Below are 20946 nucleotides of genomic sequence, written 5' to 3'. Positions count from 1 at the left end.
TCCTTCCCTCCAACCTCCTGACTTGTCAATTAATAGTGTACATTCTCAATATAGCTATCTTACTGTCCTCAGCTACAAGTGAAGTCTGTGATTATTTTTTATCATTACTTATGTATTATCTCTAGAATGTCAATGCGGTTTTTAAGGATGAGGAGACTCTTAGCATCCCCAAATACCTAACATAACATATTGTGTTTAATAGACTCGATAAATGTTTCTCGGTTTGATGAAGCATTCTTGTTCCCGATTATAACACTGCTCCTTTTGCAAAGCCTTTTCAGAAAGATCTGGCTACTTTGCTATTTTCTCCCTCTCCCCTACCTCTTACGGGTTTAAAACGAGCAACGTCACTTGCCTTCAACATAAATGGGCAGCACAATAGTGAGCAACCCCCCCTCCGCTGGTTATACTTCATTTAGAACCATCTGCCTACTGGCCCGTTAGGTGCTACTCCTCCCCAGTGACTGTTCGCATCACCTCAACATTGCTTATGGCCGCAAGCCACCTCAGGGACAGGGCTGCTTGCTGCCATGTGTTTGTGTTAGTCTCAAAATGCAGTTCAATACAGAGGGCTCTACACCCATGACTAATGGCCTCCTGGAAATAAGAAATGAATGTTATGCAAAGCTTAATATAACAGAGTTAATGGTAACAAAATTAAAGTGAGTTACAGATGATGCATGTGGATTTTTTTTCAACACGAAACACAGAAGTCATTCTCCTGGTCTATATAATCCTTATAGATATAATCATATTCAATGTTTTAGTTTCTTCTTTTATTCAACTAACGAGGGGAGAAACTAAACTATCTGAACAGAATTTATTTAAGGTAATAAGCATATATATGATTATATAATCAATAAGCACAAAAATAAGTGAAACTTTCTCTTGCATGTCCATAGGACAATGAGGTAACTTGATGTGGTTCAGTACACAAGTAACTGATTTAAAATCACAAGGTACTAAGATTGCTACAGAGGATAACCACTAATTCAGCCTAAAAATTAAACCTTATAGCTACCTAATATCTATAATTATATTATGAGTTATTGCTTGTAGCCCAGGAAAGTGCAAAGTATGTAATTCTACATAATGGAAGTGAATTCCAAAAGCACCAAACACAGTACAATCTCATTATGTCCTATAAAAAGTGGGCGGTTTTATTGTAAGCTTTTTATCAGTGCATATTTTACCTAACTATATTTATTTTCCTTTCACATTTTATGTCAGAGTCCACCGGAGATGATGGATATAAAGGATGATACGTATAAGTTATATGTTGCATTCACCATTTTAAGTTTTAATGAACTGTTCATGCAAAACTCTCAGTGCATCATGTTTTATTCCTACATTAATAGAGAAATATGTCTCTTAATGTCTCTCCTTTTCTCTATTACATGTATTTCTGAAAGACCTGCAAATACAACACATTACTTGAAGCCATAAAACTGCCAAACTACTAACACCCTAAAAACGAAGAAACCACAAAATCATAGGTCTGTTCCATTTGAGATACAATATTACATGACAAGCAATGCCATACGAAAACAATTTATTATGGTACATTTTCCCTAATGCTTAGAATTTGACTTCTAGATCTATATAAGCATTTTTATAATAGCTATATATGTATATATTTTATGTAATTATTTATTTATTTTTAATTTAATTTAATTTAATTTAATTTAATTTAATTTAATGTTATTATGTTATGTTAGTCACCATACAATACATCATTAGTTTTTGATGTAGTGTTCCACACTTCATTGTTTTCATATAACACCCCGTGCTCCATGCAGTACGTGCCCTCCTTAATATGTAATTATTTAAAACCGGCTTTTGTCTCACCATAAGATTCTTACTGACTCTATGATCCAATGTAATACCATAAATATAAGCCAGAAACAACACATTAATATTCAGCTTTAAATAGCAGGAGTTCTCTCTCTTTCTCTCTCTCTCTCTCTCTTAAATTGAAGAATAACAAACTTGGAAAGCATCAAAGATGCAGAAAACTCAGGCGCCCTGGTGGCTTAGGCACCCTGTTAAGCGTCTGCCTTCAGCTCAGGTCATGATCCCTGGTCCTGGGATCGAACCCCACACTGGGCTCCCTACTCAGCAGGGAGCCTGCTTCTCCCTCTCCCCTCTGCCCATGCTCTCTCTTGCTATCTCTCTCTCTCAAATAAATAAAATTTTTTTAAAAAAAGATGCAGAAACTGTTTTTAAAGCAAAATTAAAAGCCCCAAATACTTATTTATACAAGGCAGAAAATTGACAACATAGCTATATAACTTAAATAACTATCAAATGAAACTCCAAGAACTTAGAAAGAAGGAGATGATAAAAAGAAAAAGCAGAAATCCACTGTATAGAGAATAAATTTACAGCAGAAAAAAAAATTAAGTCAGGCAATGTTTTTCTTGGAAAAGATTAATACAATCAAGAAATTCCTAGCAAATTGATTTTAAAATGTCAGAGAAGGCACACATGATCAACATTGGGAACGAAAAGAAATCACTCGAAACTCTACAAACATTAAAAAAATAAATAGGACTCATGAGTAATTACATGCCCCAGACTTTGGAAGATTAAATATAATGAACAGAATCCTTGTAAAACAAAATTATTTAAGAACTGACATAAAAAGAAATAAAAATCGAACAGTGCATATGTCTATTTGATCATCACAGATCAGGTTAAACTCCTCTGATAAAACTCCTGAGAGGACTGCAGGTGACTGCTCTTGCCTTGTCCATCACGGGACCACACATTCAGGTTGCCCAAGGCTAAGGTTGGGATCTGCCTGAGTGGAGTGAGAACAGTGGGCAAGGTGCAGCAGTTTTAAAGCAACAGGGAAAGTCAATTTGGTAAGTAGGGCGGAGGTTGGGGTAGTGAGTGGGCATTCTATTTTGCAGGTGGGGTTTCTATAAGAATTCTTCATTGATCCCTTGGGAGCTTAAAGAAGGTGTTCTCTCTCCCTTCCCCTCCTTCTCTCCTTCTCCCTCTTCTCCTCCAACCTCTCTCCTACCACCTCCCTCTCCAACATCTAGGAGCATGTCCCTGCTTCAGAAACACGTGTCCACTCCCCTTGGCTCTTTGTCATGCTCCTGCTCCAGATATGGGATTCTGCTTTCACTGGAACCAGCCTTGTGCTTACAAAAAAATAGAGAGCTTGCACGATGATATTCTTGATCTATTACTACTCGAAAATCATGCTGTGTTTTCAGTTGCCTGCAATAATTTTCCAAAAGCAATTTCTCTTTTAATTTTGAGAGTCTCATAATTAAAAGTGGAAGGTCATTTGGGAAAATGTACAAAATTCAACATTATCCTTTCTTATTCTCATTGTTTTAACATCATAGAACTTTTTTGAAAGACGTCATGATGTTGAAATAAGGACTGTAAACCAACTGGTCTTGGATTAGGTAAAAGTATGGAAAGTAGAGTAATATATTATTTAATTTTAGAAGTCTGTCTATTGACTACAATTGTAGGAAAATGACACATTCTAAGTGCAAAGGAATCTTTTGAGAAGATAACGTTCTTTTCCATTTTTGTCTCAGAACAAATGAAAGTCATTATTATGCAAATTTCAATTTAGACTTCTCTGAGACGTTTGACTTTACTTATTGTTTTGGGGTTTCTTCTTAATCAATCATTTGATGCAAATAGGTATTTTAAATTTTATACTCACCATGGTGGAATAAATTGGAAGCTCCTTGAATGGGTTAACAAGCAAGAGGATGTCTCCAATAAAAGTCTGTTAAAAGAAAAGGATATAAATAGTTGGTGGACTATATAAATAGAACACTTAAAATTAAAAATGATATAATTTTAACATCATTGTATAAAATATAGAAAATAAATAAAAGCCATATATTAACATTTTGTGCACTGTTTTGAAAGTTTGTATATAAAGAAATAGGAAAGTCAAACTCAAATAAAATAAAACCAATAGGCTTGTTCCATTAAACACATAACAGATGAAATGACTGCATTCTAAGAACTGCTTTTCTTAAAGGGTTTTTTTGAGAATTAGACTGAATAAAAAAATAAAAATTCAAACACATGGCAAAATATACTGGAGGAAATAAATGTGGTAATGAGTTCTATGCTGCTACAGAATAAGAATAAAATGCACAACTGAAAAACGAATAAAGCACAGAAAGCAAATAAAAATACTTTTGTAATAAACAAAGGACAAGTTATGAGATGTAAAGGCACAAAAAACAGATAGAATAAATACAAGTCAAATAATAAAATGATAGATTTAAACACCCCCAAAACCAGTAATTACATCAAATGCAAAGCTACTAAATACTCTAACCCTAAAGGACAAAGATTATGAACTAGATTAAGTACTCTGTATAGATTAAGAAAATTTGGAAATGAAAAGATAAAACAAGATACACCTGAAAACAATGGTAACAGGAAAATGTGGTTTAGCCACACTCAGTTCACACAAACAAAATAAATAAATAAATAAAACTGATGAAAAGGGACATTTCACAGTGAAAAAATGTTAAATCAGGAAGATACAGCATTTAAAATTTCAGTGAGACTAAAATCTAGCACAAAATATATGAAGCAAAAACAGCTGTAAGGAGAAAAATGAATTCACAATGACAGTGGGGACTTTAAATAATTTTTTTCTTAGTAACTCATGAAATAAGCAGGTAAAATTTTGAAATAAATAATTACCAAGTGATTAGTTGACTTATATACAACACTGTTACCAAACAATTGCAGAATATACATTCTTTGAGATTGAACACAGGTCAGTTTCATTATATTTAAAGGACGTGAATCACATAGAATATGTACTCTGATCACGGTAGCATTAAGACAGAAATTAATAATGGATATCTAGAAAATCACCAAATGTTTGGGAATTAAACAGTGCATCTGCAAATAACCTATGAACCAAAAAAGGAGCCACAATGCAAATCAGAAAATATTTTGATTCTAACATATCATAATTTGTGAGACGCAACCAAAGGTATACTTAGTATGGAAATTATTGCCCGATATGCTATTTATAAAAAAGAAGAAAGGCTGGTAATTATGATCTAAGTATACTTTTCAAGGAGCTCATCAAATCACATAAAGATAAAAAGAAATATAATCATTATAACAACAGAAATTAATGGAATAGAAAACAAAAGTCAAAAGGTGGTCTTTTGAACAGTGTAATAAAATGGTGAGTACCCTAACAAGATTGAGAAAACAAGAGAAAATACATAAACTACCAGTGTCCTAAATATGACATTACTACAGACAATATAGACTTGAAAACAGATGAAGGGATATTCGGAATCACATTTTAGCCACTATGGATATTTAGAAAATGTGGACAACAACCATCATCTTCCCAAAACTAACACAGTAAGATATAGAACATCTGACTAGTTTTTTTCTGTGAAAGAAATCTGAATCTATGTCTAAAAACCTTTCCACAAAGAAAATTTAAACTTCACTGGTGCATTCTTCCCAACATTGATGAACAAAATAAGCAAATTCCTATTGTTCCAGAAAATAACAGAAGAGGAACACCATTTCATTTTAGGAGGCCTACATAAACTTGGTATTACAAACCTAAGTAGTATATTGAAAGAAAGGAAGGTTACAGGCTGTTCTCTTTCATAGCGTACATGCAAAAATCCTGAGCAAAATACTGACTAATTAAACCAAGTAATACATTCAACAGATAATCTGTTTCAACTAAATAGGATTTGTTCTAGTAAGGTTTGGCTTCATATTAGGAAATCCACTCTTGTAATTTATAATACTAAAAAGTAAAGAACAAAAGCCATATGATCATCTCAATAAATGTCAAAAAACATTTCATAGCATTCAGTGCCTACTCTTGATTAAAAATAAGAACTTCGAAAGCTATTAATATAAGGAACTCCGTTAATCTAATAAAATTTAACCATACCAATGGAAGAGCTACTGAAAACAACTTGCTTAATGATAAAACATCGAAAGCTTTTCCCTGAGATCCAAAATGAGACAGGGATGCCTATCTTAGATTATTGTCACCTCCCATTACCTTTTTATTAAGAGTGTCATCCCGTGAAATAAAACAAGAAAAAAAAAAGTAAGGAAGCTATCAAGATTTAAAAGAGAAAAATAAAAGTCATTATCTACATACTGTATGGCAGTTTATGCAGAAAATCCAAAAAAATCTCCATATAAATCAATATTTACATATGCACTTATAGCAAGTTTGGCAGATAAAACATGAATTTCCCAATGAAATTATATCTCTGTATTTATAATACACATAAAGGAAATGAAATTTGCTTGTTATTTTCAGTCAGAAAATAACATTTATTATAGCATCGCAGTTTGAAAAAGGCCTAGAAACAGATCTAATACAAACAGTCAAGACTTCTGCATCAAAAATTTAAAAATGTTCCAGAGAAAATAAACATGGTCAAAGGAGGGATATTAACCTTCCATGATATGTAGAAGACTTCTATATATCAAGATTTATTATACTGCTATAGTGATTAGAATCCACCTTTTGTTGTATGGAACCATTGTGCCTAAGCCAGGACTGAGATATCTTAGAGACAGACCACTCCCCAGGGTCATCTGGTCACCACAAAGGCGCCACTGCAATGCAGCAGGGGAACCCACATGGAGAAACATTAGTCTGGACTCTCCTCTTATACCACTGTGAAATCACTTCCACCCTAGTAATACACCTTAAATGTTCAAGTTAAAACAACCAAACTGAAATAAGAAAATATAAGAAAATGTCCCAAGCCAAATTTTCTTAAGTGGGACGCAAAAAACACTAAATGCAAAGAACTTTGTAAAAACTGCAAGCTTCTATTCATCTACAGACCTACTATAAGGCGAAAATGCAAGCCACAAACTGGGAGAAAAGGCTTACACATATGTAGATCTAACGAAGAAAGAATATCCTGAATATATAAAAATCCCTACGTATCAAGAAGAAAAGTAAAAAAAAACCATTTATTTTTAAATGTCAATATAACTGAACGGGTGCCTCATGAGATGAGATGGTCAAGTGAGCCACACACACATACTGGTCACCATCGTCAGTCAGCAGGAAGACGTGAGCTAAAACCACAATGGGATACCACAACCACCGGAATGGCTAGCATCTGTGAAAACTACTAACACAACACCCAACACTGATTATGCTGAGTGTTGGTGAGGGTGCGGAAACCAAAGTCTGTGGTGGGAGTGTAACCACTCTGAGAAAGTGTTTGGCTATATCTACTCAGGCTGAAGGTACCTGTGGATGCCGGCATTCCAGGGCTCAGTTCACCACCCGCAAAAATAGCCCCATGGAAACACTTGCGTACACATGTTGCCAAAAAAGGCCCAAGATGGTTTATAACAGTATCACCCAAATAATTCACATAACTGTAACAGCATAACTCAATAACCAAAGAGTGGAGACAACTCAAGTGTTCCTCCAATGGAGAGTAAATAAATAAATGAGGATATATTCACACAGCAGATGATTTTATTAGAGTAAAAGTGGGTAGCTATTGCTGAAAGCAGCAGGATAGACGGTTATCAGAAATAAAACAACGAATGAAAGCAGACAGATGCAGAAGAGAACACACTGGGTGAGTCCTTTTATATAAAGTACAGAAAAAAATACCAAACGAATCCATAGCTATATATGCCAAAATCTTTCGTGATGATTAGGGTAAACTGAGGAAGAGGCTTCTTAATATTTCATTTCTTTACGAAGTTGCTGGTTACCTGGGCATGTTCACCAAATGAAAATTCATGAAACCATACACCCATGAGTGGTGCATGACTCTCCTTATATATTGTGATTCAAGATAACATTGACTTCAAAGAAGGACTGGCCAAGATTCTGCAGCCAAATATAGGAGAAAAGAAAAGTAAAATGACTGAACCAAACGGGGACTTTTGTAGTGAAGTATCTGAAAATTACTCAGAAAAATGAAGGAAAAAAGTAGACTGAGGGACAAGGGAGAAATCTGCTAAGGAAGGAAAAATGAGGAGTTTTAAATAAAATCAAAATACTTCTAAATTGCACTTTTCTATTGCAATATTGCAATATAATTTATATTTTGATCTACTTTTGAAGGAATTTGAGACTGTCTTTGCAAATGTATTTTGTGATAAACAAAAAAAAATAGTCTAGAAAAATGTGATCTGAGTGTTAACAATAGACTCCTAATGTATGAGTTTATATAGGTTTATTCCATATTCTCAAGAGGCTGCTTTGACGAAAAGTAACATTGTAAATGTTTTGCAGAGAGAGAATTTTTTTTAAATTTAGAAACCTACACATTTCCTTTACTCATCTTTCTAAAATATCACTGTTTTATTTTTTAATAGCTCACCCCTGTTAAGTGCTCACAGGGGTCTACGAGGTTCAGTGGAATGACAGGGAATGACATGGCAGGTATTGCATATGGTGGGGGCAGCTTCAGATTCCAGGCTAGGGGGCAGTGTCAGCTGGGGGAAAATGCATCTGTCCTCATAATTTCAAATATCCTCCAAGTGAGAGAGACTTCAGCTTCTGACACAAGCTTGTCAACTTTAGCCTCTTGAGCTGCTCTTACAAAGAAGACCCACTACATCCCACTGGGTCACCTGGAGAGGAATGTTCAGTTAATATTTTATTAATAATATATAATAATAATAATAATATATTATATATAATATATATAATATAATAATAATATAATATTAATAATATTAATATTCAGTTCAGGTGAGCCAGGCTGCCTACCTGGCTAACTAGATGTAACAGGAGCCTGTGTTTATTTGGGAGGTTCCTTTCGTCACGAGTCTCAAGTCCTACCAGTTGTGTTTGTAAAGAGAATATTACCCCCATGTTTATCTGCCATCCATAAAGAAATCTGATTGCATATTCTATTTCTACTATCCCGGTTGACAGTAATTATTCAGAAGAAGAAATGCCTTTATTCTCTGCATTATTTAGCAAGCAAACATCTCATCTCTTACAATTCATTTTGTTTGACAGTTTGGGCACATCCTACTGCTACGGGCTCTAGGGAACATCCACAATCTGATATCCAAATGAAATGCTATATACACTTAGTTAAAAGGGCAAGTTATGTTTGCTCCTGGGTTTTGGCACCAAAAGGAAAAAGAAAAGAAGAAAAGAAAAGAAAAGAAAAGAAAGAAGAGAAGAGAAGGGAAGGGAAGGGAAGGGAAGGGAGGGGAGGGGAAGGGAAGGGAAGGGAGGGGAGGGGAGGGGAAGGGAAGGGAAGGGAAGGGAGGGGAGGGGAGGGGAGGGGAGGGAAGGGAGGGGAAAAAGAAAAGAGGCAACTTACAGACTGTTTTGAAAGATCATCTTATATAACCAGTCAGATTACAGCAGAAAGAGATGAAAATACTGGTTAGACAATTAATTCAGCAGATATGTGTCATGTTGGCCCTGATGGATTGGTGACAGTAGTGGAGGTCCATTCTGTGTCTATTTTGAAAGGAAGGCTGAGATTTGCAGCAAAATCAAATGCGGGCCACTGAAGAAAGGCCAGTCTCAACACTCCCACCGGCACTTCAGCCTGAAACTGGGAGAAGAGCAGGAGGGGAAGGGAGGGGCCTGTAGGGAGAGTGGGTGTGCAGGTGAGCTGACCAACTCTGAACACAACATCCACTGAAACCAGTGTTCTTTTATTTGTGAGAAGGAATACTTCTACTTCCAATTCATCGTGGACGGACACTTTTGTAAAATGTAATAAAAGTGAATTCCTGTAAACATGGCATTGAAAAAGACAAAGGCATACAAAATGCAAGTCTGGATTCTTATTAGATTCAACAGAAGGAAATGAAACCATCAACTTGTCATAAGAGGTTCTAAATGCTTACTCTCAGGGCAGAACAGTAATAAAAAGTTCATACTTCCAGTGGTCCACAGGATACACTTTAAGAATCACTTGTTATTATTTAATCAATAATGTTTAAATGGCTTGTCAATCCATTAAAGGCGAGTTCAAATAACATAACTTAGCGTACTCATCACAAAATTGATCCCAGACAATTTAGCTCTTCAATATTTCAGGCATGGAAAAGAGGAAGATCATGTCTCACACAGTGGCAAATTTATATTTGACGTGAACTTTAGCAAAGCATGATCCAGAAAGAAAAGAGAAACCCAGCGGGCAGAAAACATCTAAGAAGATGGCCCAGCGCGGGGAGGAGCTGGAGCCATGACTCTGATAAACAGATAGGAAGTACTCGTCACTTGAGATTGGAAAGTGCTTGACCAGGCCTCACAGTGAGCAAACCCAGCCTGACCCCTTTGTCACTGAGCCAGGGTCTAGCATAGCAACTGGACACTCGTCAAATCACCAGTGACACAGATCATCACAAGCGGTGAGAAGAAAGATCCATCATGACTTCCTCAGAAAGACTGAAGAACTTCCGAGTGAGAGTTTATAAAGCTAAGTGTTTATTCCACGGGGTAGAAAGAGAAGCTCAGGGGGAAGAAAAACAGCCCACGGAAAATCCTGACACAGACAGGAGGGCAATCGCCGGTGGCTGAGAGCATCAACTAGTATCTAGGGCCCGGACGGTGAGTGAAGACTGTGCTCATCCTCCCATGAGAAGGGACAAGCCACAGAGACGTTTGAAGACTGGGAGTGTCAAGATCACATCTGTTCGTGTTAAGAATGACTCTAGCTCCTGGTGAGATCAGATTGAACGGGAACAAGGTTTCCTCTGCATGGTTAGGGGGCTGTTGAGAAGAGATGCAGCAGCCTTGGTGAGGACGGTGACCACCAAGGTGGAGGGTAGATGAAGTGGATGTTTGGGAGACGGAGGCATTCGAGAAGCATGAAGGAAAAAAGAAATGCAACACAATTCAAGGAATGGTCTTCTGGTAATATAACCAAGAAGGCAGGAAGGAGGCAGAAGAGGTAGGGCAGAAGGATCAGCACCACGCTGGAAAGGCGGGACCATGGATAAAACTCATACACAAATAACAGGGCCGCCCCAGGGAGCGAAGTTAATCAGCTTTCACCACCTTACGCCAATGACTCAATCCCATTCATTTTGATAGAAACATTTAATTTTAAGTGTATTTACAGTGGCAGGCAATTTATCCAAGCATCAAGACGCTGCACTGAATTTTCATAGGCTAATCAGCACCTGACGATTTATTACTCAGAAGGAAATCTTAGACTTTGCATTTACATGAAAATTAATCAATTTCTCAGTAGACTAGGGAAAAAAGAGGGTTATCAAAAAGGGATAGCACATATGGGCATAACCAGATCTCTCTACAGACATTCTGACTGAATTGCTTTGAGTTAGAATATCACAAAATCAAGGAGAGGGAGACAGACAGACAGAGACAGGGACTGAGATGACATGGTGGTCTAAATCGTTCTGCATACTGGGTGAAATAACACATATAAACTGGAGCAGAACCACAGCAAATTAATTCTCTGTGCTGTTTGTCATCTGAGTCATATATTCCTACCCTGTTATCAGAGATTGGTGTATACATTATTTACTTTACAAAGCATTTCCTGATAACTTAAAGGGAGAGCAGTTTCTCTTTTCATGCAGATAGAGAGGACATTCTCCAAGCGGAGTCAACTTTCCCTCTTTAGCTTCCTTTTCCAGATCTAGCCGGCTAAGTACAGGAAACAAACAGCATTTTTAGAAGTGACGTGCAGATCCTGCTGTTTCTAGCAAGATCTTCTTCCACAGCAAACTCGACGTCAGGAAAGTTGTCAACCCATACAGTATTAACCTTCACTTAACAACTCTGAAATTTGGATCTCTGCTGACCTTGCCTTAGAACTGAATCAGAATGAACCTGAACTCCGAGAAATCGACCTTACGCTATCTGCAAGACCAGAAACAACAAGCCCCCTCCTTGTGATATCTGCAGCCCGGAGGGGAAAATCGGCAGCAAGACAAAGCAGCCCACAAGGCAGGTTCAAGGGCACTTACATATATCTGATTGTTCCCAAAGCGCTTCTGAATTTCATAAAGCAGGCTGCCGTCATTCAGCTCACTGAGCGTCGCCAGGTCATCACTGGGAGCGGGAGGCATCAGCTTGACCTGGGGGAAAAATGGAGTAAGATCAATTCTAATTGCTTCCCAATCAACTTTCTCCACAGTCGGATGTGCCATTTCCAATTACATGTCAAAAGTTTAAAGACCACGTGAGTTTGAAACCATTATTAAAAGACGAAATGGTTCACTTAGAAGGAACAAAAAAGACAACAGCCACAGAGAAATGTATTCCGATGAGAATTTCTGTCCTACGTCTGTGGGCGCACTCACACGCACTAACACAAGCACCCCAGGGCTACCTTCCGTCCTGCAAAGGCATCAGTCTGCCAAAATCATGTCAGCACGTGGACTTTCCCAGTGTCCCCACTTAAAATGTAGACAGCTCTGAGCTGTTCTGCGTCCTCTACGACCAGCAGCTGAAAAGCTCACATATCTGCAGTGTTTCCAAAGCTAAAGCAAACCTTCTCCTATTACTGTTGTTGGCATGGTGAAGGAACCAGTGTGCCTGGAATTTAGTTTCCGCATACATGTAGGAGGAGGCCAGATTTTGAAAGAAGACTCTAGAATTTTGGCTTGGGATCTTTTATTCTTTTCTACATAACTCCTACAATGAAAGTAGCTGTGAGATTAAGATAATGCTGTCATAATGATAAACATGCTTCCCTATTCAACTTAATAGAAAATGACAGAGTTAAAAAACTGGGAAATATTTCAAATAAAAAAGATGAACTTGGATGATTTAATTAGACGGAAATCTATCATTCGCAAAGTTAGGAATGGACCGTGTTTAATTTTACATACACAAGATACGTTGTGCAAAACAGATGCTTGATCTACGAGAACAGCTTTGGTTTTCTTTTGTCAAACACAGAGGAGCCAAAGACCAAGAATATTCTTATCAAAGCCTCTGCGAGTTCATTGGTGCCCACAGTGAATTTTTAATAACAGCAAGTTTATTTGCGCCATTTGTATTCGTGTTTGTATTCTATATTTGCATTTGCCTTTTGTATTTATATTTGCATTACATATCTTAACATTGTATGTATCACTGTTAAAGAATATGAACTTAAATATTACTGTTTATCAGCTAAATGCTTATGGCATTGACAAATACTACACATTAAAAAAAATCGTAAATGTAGGATGATCTCTCTGATATGAGCGACTGGTTCGCAAAATGCAATCTTTCTCAGGAGTTCATAAATTCGAGTCAGTGCTTTCCCAGGCTGCTTGTAATCCTAATGTATTCATAATGGAAACTCAAATTCTTTCCTGGGAATCGTTACGTGGTCAGAAGAGTGGCTTGTTATGTCTTCCAGTTAGAAGGGTATCACACAGTGAGCTCTGGTATGAGAAATACCACCATTTATGTAAGTGGCAAACACCATATTCCAAAAGGAAGTTGTTTAGGTATTAAAAGTTGATTTGTAAAATACTCCAGACTTCATGAAGGTCAAGAACCAGCCTCTCCTCGCCCCAAACCATGCACACACTGGGCCAACACTCCACAGTCCATAATCTTTGCTTTGGCAGCATTTAAAAGAAATAGGCCTCAAAATACCCTTCAGAATTAACCTGTAAAGAGCATATTACAGTCTCATTAAAATTAGTCAATTAATTAATTTTAATTAGTTAGAGGCATAGCTGGAAGACTTTGATACTGTCAGAAATATTTACTTAGGGGCGGCTGGGTGGCTCAGTCAGTTAAGTGGCTGCCTTCGGCTCGGGTCATGATCCCAGGGTCCTGGGATCGAGCCCCATGTCCGGCTCCCTGCTCAGCGGAGAGCCTGCTTCTCCCTCTCCCTCTGCCTGCCACTCTGCCTACTTGTGCTCTCTATCTCTCTGTCAAATAAATAAATAAAAAAAATCTTTAAAAAAAAAATAAAAATAAATAAAAATAAAAAAAAAAAGAAATATTTACTTAAATAGTCAAGAGTAGAATCCAAAAGCTGGTACTTGTGGCTAATAAAAATTGAAGTCATAATGCCCCTCCTCTCCTGATATTCTTCTGGGTTGTCAAAATCAATTCTGGGATTGTGTGATATCTGTTTTTGTTTTTTTGTGTTTTTTTTCACATTAAACACTTAGTTGTACTTTGAAGAGTCTCGTAGGCCCGAAATGCTGCCGGGGAAGTGACCAACAGTCGGCTTGACCCAGGCAGCATTCCACTCTGCGTTTTTCATCAGTCACGCTGATTTGGGTAAAAATCTTACACCCTGAACTGAGTTTCCCCACCTTAAAAATGCTGGAAACTGAAGCATATGTAAGGCATCGATTACTTTTGTGCTCACGGGGATGAACGCGTTTAAATCTCAGTGGCAGGTCTTCCCGGCTGGGGGACCCTGAACCTTTTTCTTCCCTAAGTCACTTTCATTGTCTTTCATAATACGGAAGATGATGGTGTGTCCCTCACAGGAGGCTGGGGGAGGATGAGTTTGCGTGGAGGCCCAGCAAGGTGTCTGGTCCGCAGGTAAGTGTGTAGTAACAGGGTGCATCGTTATCTAGTGAAACGTCTGGGGAGGGCCGTGAGCACCACAGGTAAACTTTCTGCCAACTTCCCTGAGGGTTGCCTTTGGAGGAAGGGGGGGCAAATCTGCAGAGGGCTCTGGGCCAATCTCTGCGGCTCTCAGCAGAGACCCTCAGCTTTCACGTGCTCTAAAAACTGGAATTCTCTTTCACTTATCGTTTTGGGAGAGGATCTGCTGTGAAATAATAATTTTGAAAAGTTTGAAACTCGTGGATATAATCCAAAGGGAGATGCCGAACTTATGGCCCAGAGAGGTCGCACAGTTTCCCTGGGGTCACACAGCGGATAGGCCAGAAGGGGAAGCTGGGACAATACCCATCAGGGAACAGTGGAGAAAGTGTAGCAGATAAAGAATAAACCGACGACGTATACTCAGTCACTCCCCTTTCTTTTCCTGGCTCACGGGCTCTTTGCCAGGCGCTGCGCTCGAGGTTTAGCAGAGAGAGGGAGCAAGAGAATGAGGTCTTGTACCTCGGAGCGTTGACAGCTCGCTGGGAGAGAAGGACGGACGCAAGTAAGAAACTGCAGTTATGAAAGGGGCTCTGAGGGAAAACGAGAGGATGCTGTGAAAAGTGAAAAAGCGCACTCTCGCTCGGGTGGCTGGAAGTCCTCCCAGATGAGATGACAGCAAAGCTGCACCTGGACCCGATCCGGCAAGGCCGTCCCGCGGGCTGCGCGCAGGCAGAAGGAAGAACTCAGTAAGGGCCCGAAGGTCCTGCCTGTGAGCTGCAGGGCGGGAGGAAACAGAGCAGGTGGTGGTGGAAGGGAAGAGGGATGCACCCAGGGACAGATGCTGAGGCGACAAGAAGAGCTGCCACGCTCACCGTGGCTGGGATCTGCGCTGCATTTACTACTCGCGAGCAGCGGAGACGAGATCGAGGGTTTACTTATACCGAGAGACAACTGCACCATATCCAGGATCACAGACGCAAGTGCGTGCCCTTAAACATGAAAGGAATTCAGAAAATAAGTACAAATGGGTACGCATGCACTTCCAAGAAATAAAAAGCCTACTGGCAAAAGTCTTTATTTGGAGAAAGACATAAAAGGAAATTTTCATTATCAATTTGGAGACGAATGTAAATATCTTTTCTTCCCAGCGTCTCTGCGAGCATTTCCTGAAAATAAAAAATGTATACATCTACATACACACAGATGTGCACCCCAGAAAATGGATATGGATGTGCAAATGTATATCCACACACATTATACACGCACACGCTAATACACGCACACAGACACATTCATGCATATACGTGATATGGCACAAGCCAATAATGGATTGCAATAACTTTGAACAATGCAAAAATAAGACAAAAGTCTCCATCAAGTTAGCATACATATTTAACTCCCAAAGCACCATAAAAAGGGGACAAATCAAAAGCAAGATTTTTTCTTTAGAAGAAATGGTTTACATTTCTTAGATAATAAACTTCCTCTTACAACCACAGCACTAACAAGCTCAATGCAAATTTCTGGGTGTATGCTTAGAAAAAGCAGGAAGAGTACTAACAGAAGTCCCACATTTGTTCCGACAAGCCCAAAAGAGTTACTGCAGACATCTCGTTGGTATTCTTGAGGATTTCCATCTACAGTGGCACAGCTGTTTCTCGGGTTAGGGAAAATACTAGGCTGACAGTAAAAATGGGAAGGCGCCCTAGCAGCCAAGAAATGTGACAAATACAGTGTGAGAGCCGGTCAAGGGAAGCATTCCTTGCATTTATCACATCAGGACCCCAAAAGGATCAGGAAGGAGGCTTTCCTAATGGATGTTAAGCAAGGCCATCAAAGGGACACATTCTTTTTTTTAAATTTTTTATTGTTATGTTAATCACCATACATTACATCATTAGTTCCATGATTCATTGTTTGTGCATAACACCCGATGCTCCACGCAGAACGTGCCCTCTTTAATACCCATCACCAGGCTAACCCATCCCCCTACCCCCCTCCCCTCGAGAACCCTCAGTTTGTTTTTCAGAGTCCATCCTCTCTCATGGTTCGAAAAGGGACACATTCTTTATAAAGACTTCAAAAGCCCGGGGACACCGGCTAGCAAGTGGAAAGAAAAAGAAAAAGGCACCTCTGAATATTTTTATGTTATAGTTGTCGGCTGGATAACGTGTACGGCCAAAGTCCGCTAAACAATTATAACAAGGCAAAACAGAGATGGGATAAATACGTAAAAAAGATTAACATCCTCTCTCTAGGACTGACCACTGTGATTTCTATGAAGAGATATATCCCTATCTATCTCTGTAAAAGGAGAGATCTAGAACATAAACTAGAAATCATTCAGGATAGAAAGCCAGGACGAACTTCAGAGAAACACTTTGAGAAATGTTTCGAGATCCAAAGGGAACTTAACATTTGGGAATATTCTGACTTCCCCGATTCCTGGTCTCCACTTGTCAACACAGCATGGCGCGCCGTCCCCTTTACTGTTTCGTTCGTTTGTGACTTCCCCTCTGGGAGATGAGCAGGATGTGTGCGGAAACTACAAGTCCCATAGATAAAAGAGGTGGACTGACAAATGAGAGAAGAGAAACAGTATCTTGAGGAGAGGAAAGAACCGAGTATTCAGGAATAAAGAGGAAGGAGGAAGTCAGGAGACAAACCAGGTGACCTGGAAAAGGGTGATAATCTGACAAATACTGTTTTCCAAAGTTTAAGCTCATCCCCATGCCCAGACAGCATTTTAATTATTCCACCCCCTGCTTCTGTTCTTCTGTTAGATGTTTGTATGACAGTAAAACCTATCAGGTCCTTTTACTTACTAGTGCTTTGCCTGGCCAAGGATTTAACCCTCTCATGTACCCGGAGATGGGTGTGTCTGTGGACCACAGGAAGAGAATTATCGCCCATCTTCAAAACCCCTGTAACACACATGCAGCCGTGGATCGCCAACCTCCTCTCCTGTTTATAGAACCATCACAGGTCCACAGGGCTCCGGAAGATGCTCCTTGCGGTGCCCCCAATACAGAACGGGGTCCAGCGTAAAAGAAATACTTGTGATTCTCAGCAATTTGCTTACAGTTCTGGAGTTTGATCATTTTATAACTTAATTTGCGGGGCGCCTGGGTGTTTCAGTCAGTCGGGCATCTGACTCTTGATTACAGCTCAGGTCATGATCTCAGGGTCATGGGATGCAGCCCTGTGTAGGGGGCTCTGCACTTAGCGGGGAGTCTGCTCTCCCTCCCCCTCCACCCCTCCCCCGCTTGCACACGTGTGTGCGCACGTGCGCACACGCTCTCTCTCTCCCAAATAAATAAATCTTTAAAAAACAACTTAATCTGTAAACTGAGTGTAAGTTAAGTAATGAAAAGGGAAAATAACTTGCCCACAGTGTTATTTTGAGGATTAAGACAATACAGGTGAATGCATGTTTAAGCATTGCCATGTTCATATAAAGTATAATTTTGTATTATTATTGTCTAAGGACATCTATGTTTGCACTGATAAAAATAAAGCGCAGTGGATGTGTTGACTGGAATTACATCAAGAGCAGATAAATTCAGCCATTCTGGATAAACCTAACATACAGTCAGTCTATATCGGTAACAATAAAAACATAAATGCATCTTAGTGCATTTTTACTCTATTCTTGGCAAATGTGTTATAACCATATAGCCCTCATTTCTGTCAGCTCCGCAACAACCCTGTGAGACCTATACCATGTACCCATTTCACAGATGGGGCTTATGAGGTCAAGGAACCTCCGAGTCATAGACTTTCAGCAGCAGACCTAACCAGAGCATCTGCCTTTCTCTGAACTCCCAGACTAATGTGCCTTCACTCAGTGGAATAAAATTGGAATTTCAAGTGTGAACTAAATTTAAAGAAATATATTCACAAAGGAAGGAAGTGGAGGAAGGGGGGGGAAGAAGTCAGACAAGAAGGCGGGGAGGAGAAAGGGAGGGAAAGGCAGAGTGGAAAGGAATTTAAAGGAAGAACGTCTTGCACCCTTCTAAGCAACTGAAGAAAAATTCTACCTTCTCAGAGATATTATGTGTTCATTTTCGTGATTATCAGAACCAAAAAAAGTTTAAATCAAACCTTGAATATTCACTCACACAGTTACCATTTGATAAAACCTCCATTTTATAAAAATCTGGAAGGAGAGATTCCGTGGCTTTTGTTTCAAATTTTTTAAAAAATTTTCTACATTACATATTTCTCCTTAAGATGTTAATCAGAATGTTCTTGCTTTGACAAGTCTTTTCTAAAGCTCTCTTACGAAATGTGAAAATTTAATCCAGTCAGTGGATAATGTTGGTCTTCCATGGGAGAGAATCACCCACGCACCTCACGGCCAAGAAGAGATGCCCACGGTGCCCACAGCGGGAGATGAGAGCCGATGAATGTTCCATCGATAATGTATGAACGCAAAACCTGAATAACAGCTGCTCCCTCTTCAGTACCAAACAAACAGAACATGACTGCAACTGCCTTTAATGTCTAGGATATAATTATAAATTGTATAATGATAAAGAGCTTAACATTAAAATCAGAAAGGCTATTGTATAAGGCTTATACTTGACATCATGTTGTGAGTATCTTCTCTTTTTTTAAGATTTTAATTTTTAATTTTTTTAAGATGTTATTTTATTTATTTGAGAGAGAGAGAGAGAGAGAACATGCGTGTGATGGGGGGCAGGGGCAGAGGGAGACGGAGAAAGAGAATCTCAAGCAAACTCCCCGCTGAGAACAGAGCCCCACAAAGGGCTCCATCTCAGGACCCTGACTGAGATCATGACCTGAGCCAAAACCAAGACTTGAACGCTTAACTGACTGAGCCACCCAGGTGCCCCTAAGATCTTAATTTTTTAGAGCAGTTTTAGATTCACAGCAAAACTGAGAGGAAGGTACAGAGATTTCCCATATAGCCCTGTCCCCACTGGTGCACAGCCTTCCCCACTATTAATACTCCCCACCAGAATGATGACATTTGTTACAGGTGAACCTACATGGACACGTCACCATCACCCCGAGTCCATGCTGTACATCAGGGCTCACTCTGGGTGTTGTGCATTCTGGGAGTTTAGACACACGTGTGATGACACGCATCCATGACTATAAAATCATACAGAGCAGTTTCAATGCCGTAAAAATCCTCTGGGCTCCACCTCTTCATCCCTCCCCTCACCAACCCAGGCAACCAGTGATCTTTTTACCTTCTCCATGGTTTTGCCTTTTCCAGAATGTCAAATACTAGAATCGTGGTGTATATGTCCTTTTCAGATGGGCTTCTTTCACTCAGTAATATGCATTTAAGGTTATAGGAAGTTCATAGGACCCTTACAAAAGTTGAGAAAGAACTTTGCCTTACATCTTACCTAACATTCAATTTGCCTACTGCTACGGACTGAACTGCATTCCTCTAAATTCACGTGTGGAGGCTCTCAATGTGACTCTTTGGAGATGGGGTCTTAAGGAGGTAATGAAGGTTAAAGGAGGTCATAGGGGTGAGGCCCTGATCCCATAGGACTGGCATGCTTACAAGAGACACCGGACAGTTCATTCCTCTCTCTGTCTCTGTTTCCTCCCCCGCCCCCCACTCCCCATGCAAGGACACAGGGAGAAAGCAGCCAGGAAGGGGACGTTCATCAGAAACCTTACCAGCAGACACCTTGATCTTGTACTTCAAGTCTCTAGAACTGTGAAAAATAAACTGTTGCCTAAGCCCCCCCAGTTTGTCATATTTTGTTACAGCAGCCTAAGCTGACAAAGACACCTACTGAAATTTAAAAGTATCTCAAAATTGCAAAAAATATTTGTTAGGTATTTTGAAATAATAAAAATTAATGAAACTAAAATTAAATCTTGAAAAGATGGTCTTAGAAAAAATCTAGCTAAAATGTCTTTAATATATTCAAAATAAGATCCAGTGAAACAAACCAGTTACAAGGATTATGCGGACATTTATAAAATTACTCTGCCATTTATAAAACATGAAGCATATAAAAATCATTGATTTCTCTAGGGAAATGTACTAATTTCTATAACCCCAAGCTCATCAAAGTGATCTCCCATAACGTGGGCACTGTGGCACGCATGTACACCCCCCCACACACACACCCACAGTTACACACCAACAGATACTTTTCATAAATGACTCTTAGTGATTGATTTTCCTTTCTTCTTGTTACGTAAAATATTTGGATCTTTGAAGGAAACAAAAAGCATACCCTACATAGTAAGCAAAATGAGGACTAAGGACATAATTGGAAATATTCAGGAATTAGCATACTGGCTGAGCTTACATTCTTGATATATAAGTCAAGATATGTATAAAATTCAAATCCTTGTACAACATAATAGCAGCTATCTTTGTTAATGGTCAATATAATATCATAACAGTTTATATATGGGAATTTAAAAAAAACATTAACCTT

At 39.0% G+C, this 20946-nt stretch overlaps 1 protein-coding gene across 4 annotated transcripts in view; it reads right to left on the bottom strand.

Moving 5' to 3' along the window:
* MYO16 (myosin XVI) overlaps window positions 1–20946 on the bottom strand; it is a 593786-nt gene that overhangs the window by 296732 nt on the left and 276108 nt on the right. For all 4 annotated transcript variants that reach the window (XM_073887420.1, XM_073887418.1, XM_073887419.1 and 1 more), the window contains exons 11-12: window positions 11959–12069; window positions 3695–3760 (exon numbers count right to left, since the gene is read on the bottom strand). In XM_073887420.1, the coding sequence (XP_073743521.1) occupies window positions 3695–3760; window positions 11959–12069 (177 nt within the window). The remainder of the gene's footprint in view (window positions 1–3694; window positions 3761–11958; window positions 12070–20946) is intronic.

The sequence above is a fragment of the Callorhinus ursinus genome, unplaced genomic scaffold (assembly GCF_003265705.2).
Source record: "Callorhinus ursinus isolate GAN/ISIS: 27379988/994484 unplaced genomic scaffold, GSC_fseal_2.0 scaffold79, whole genome shotgun sequence".
Lineage (NCBI taxonomy): Eukaryota > Metazoa > Chordata > Mammalia > Carnivora > Otariidae > Callorhinus > Callorhinus ursinus.
Note: the sequence above shows the minus strand (reverse complement) of the source record. Positions and strands in the feature narration are given on the sequence as shown.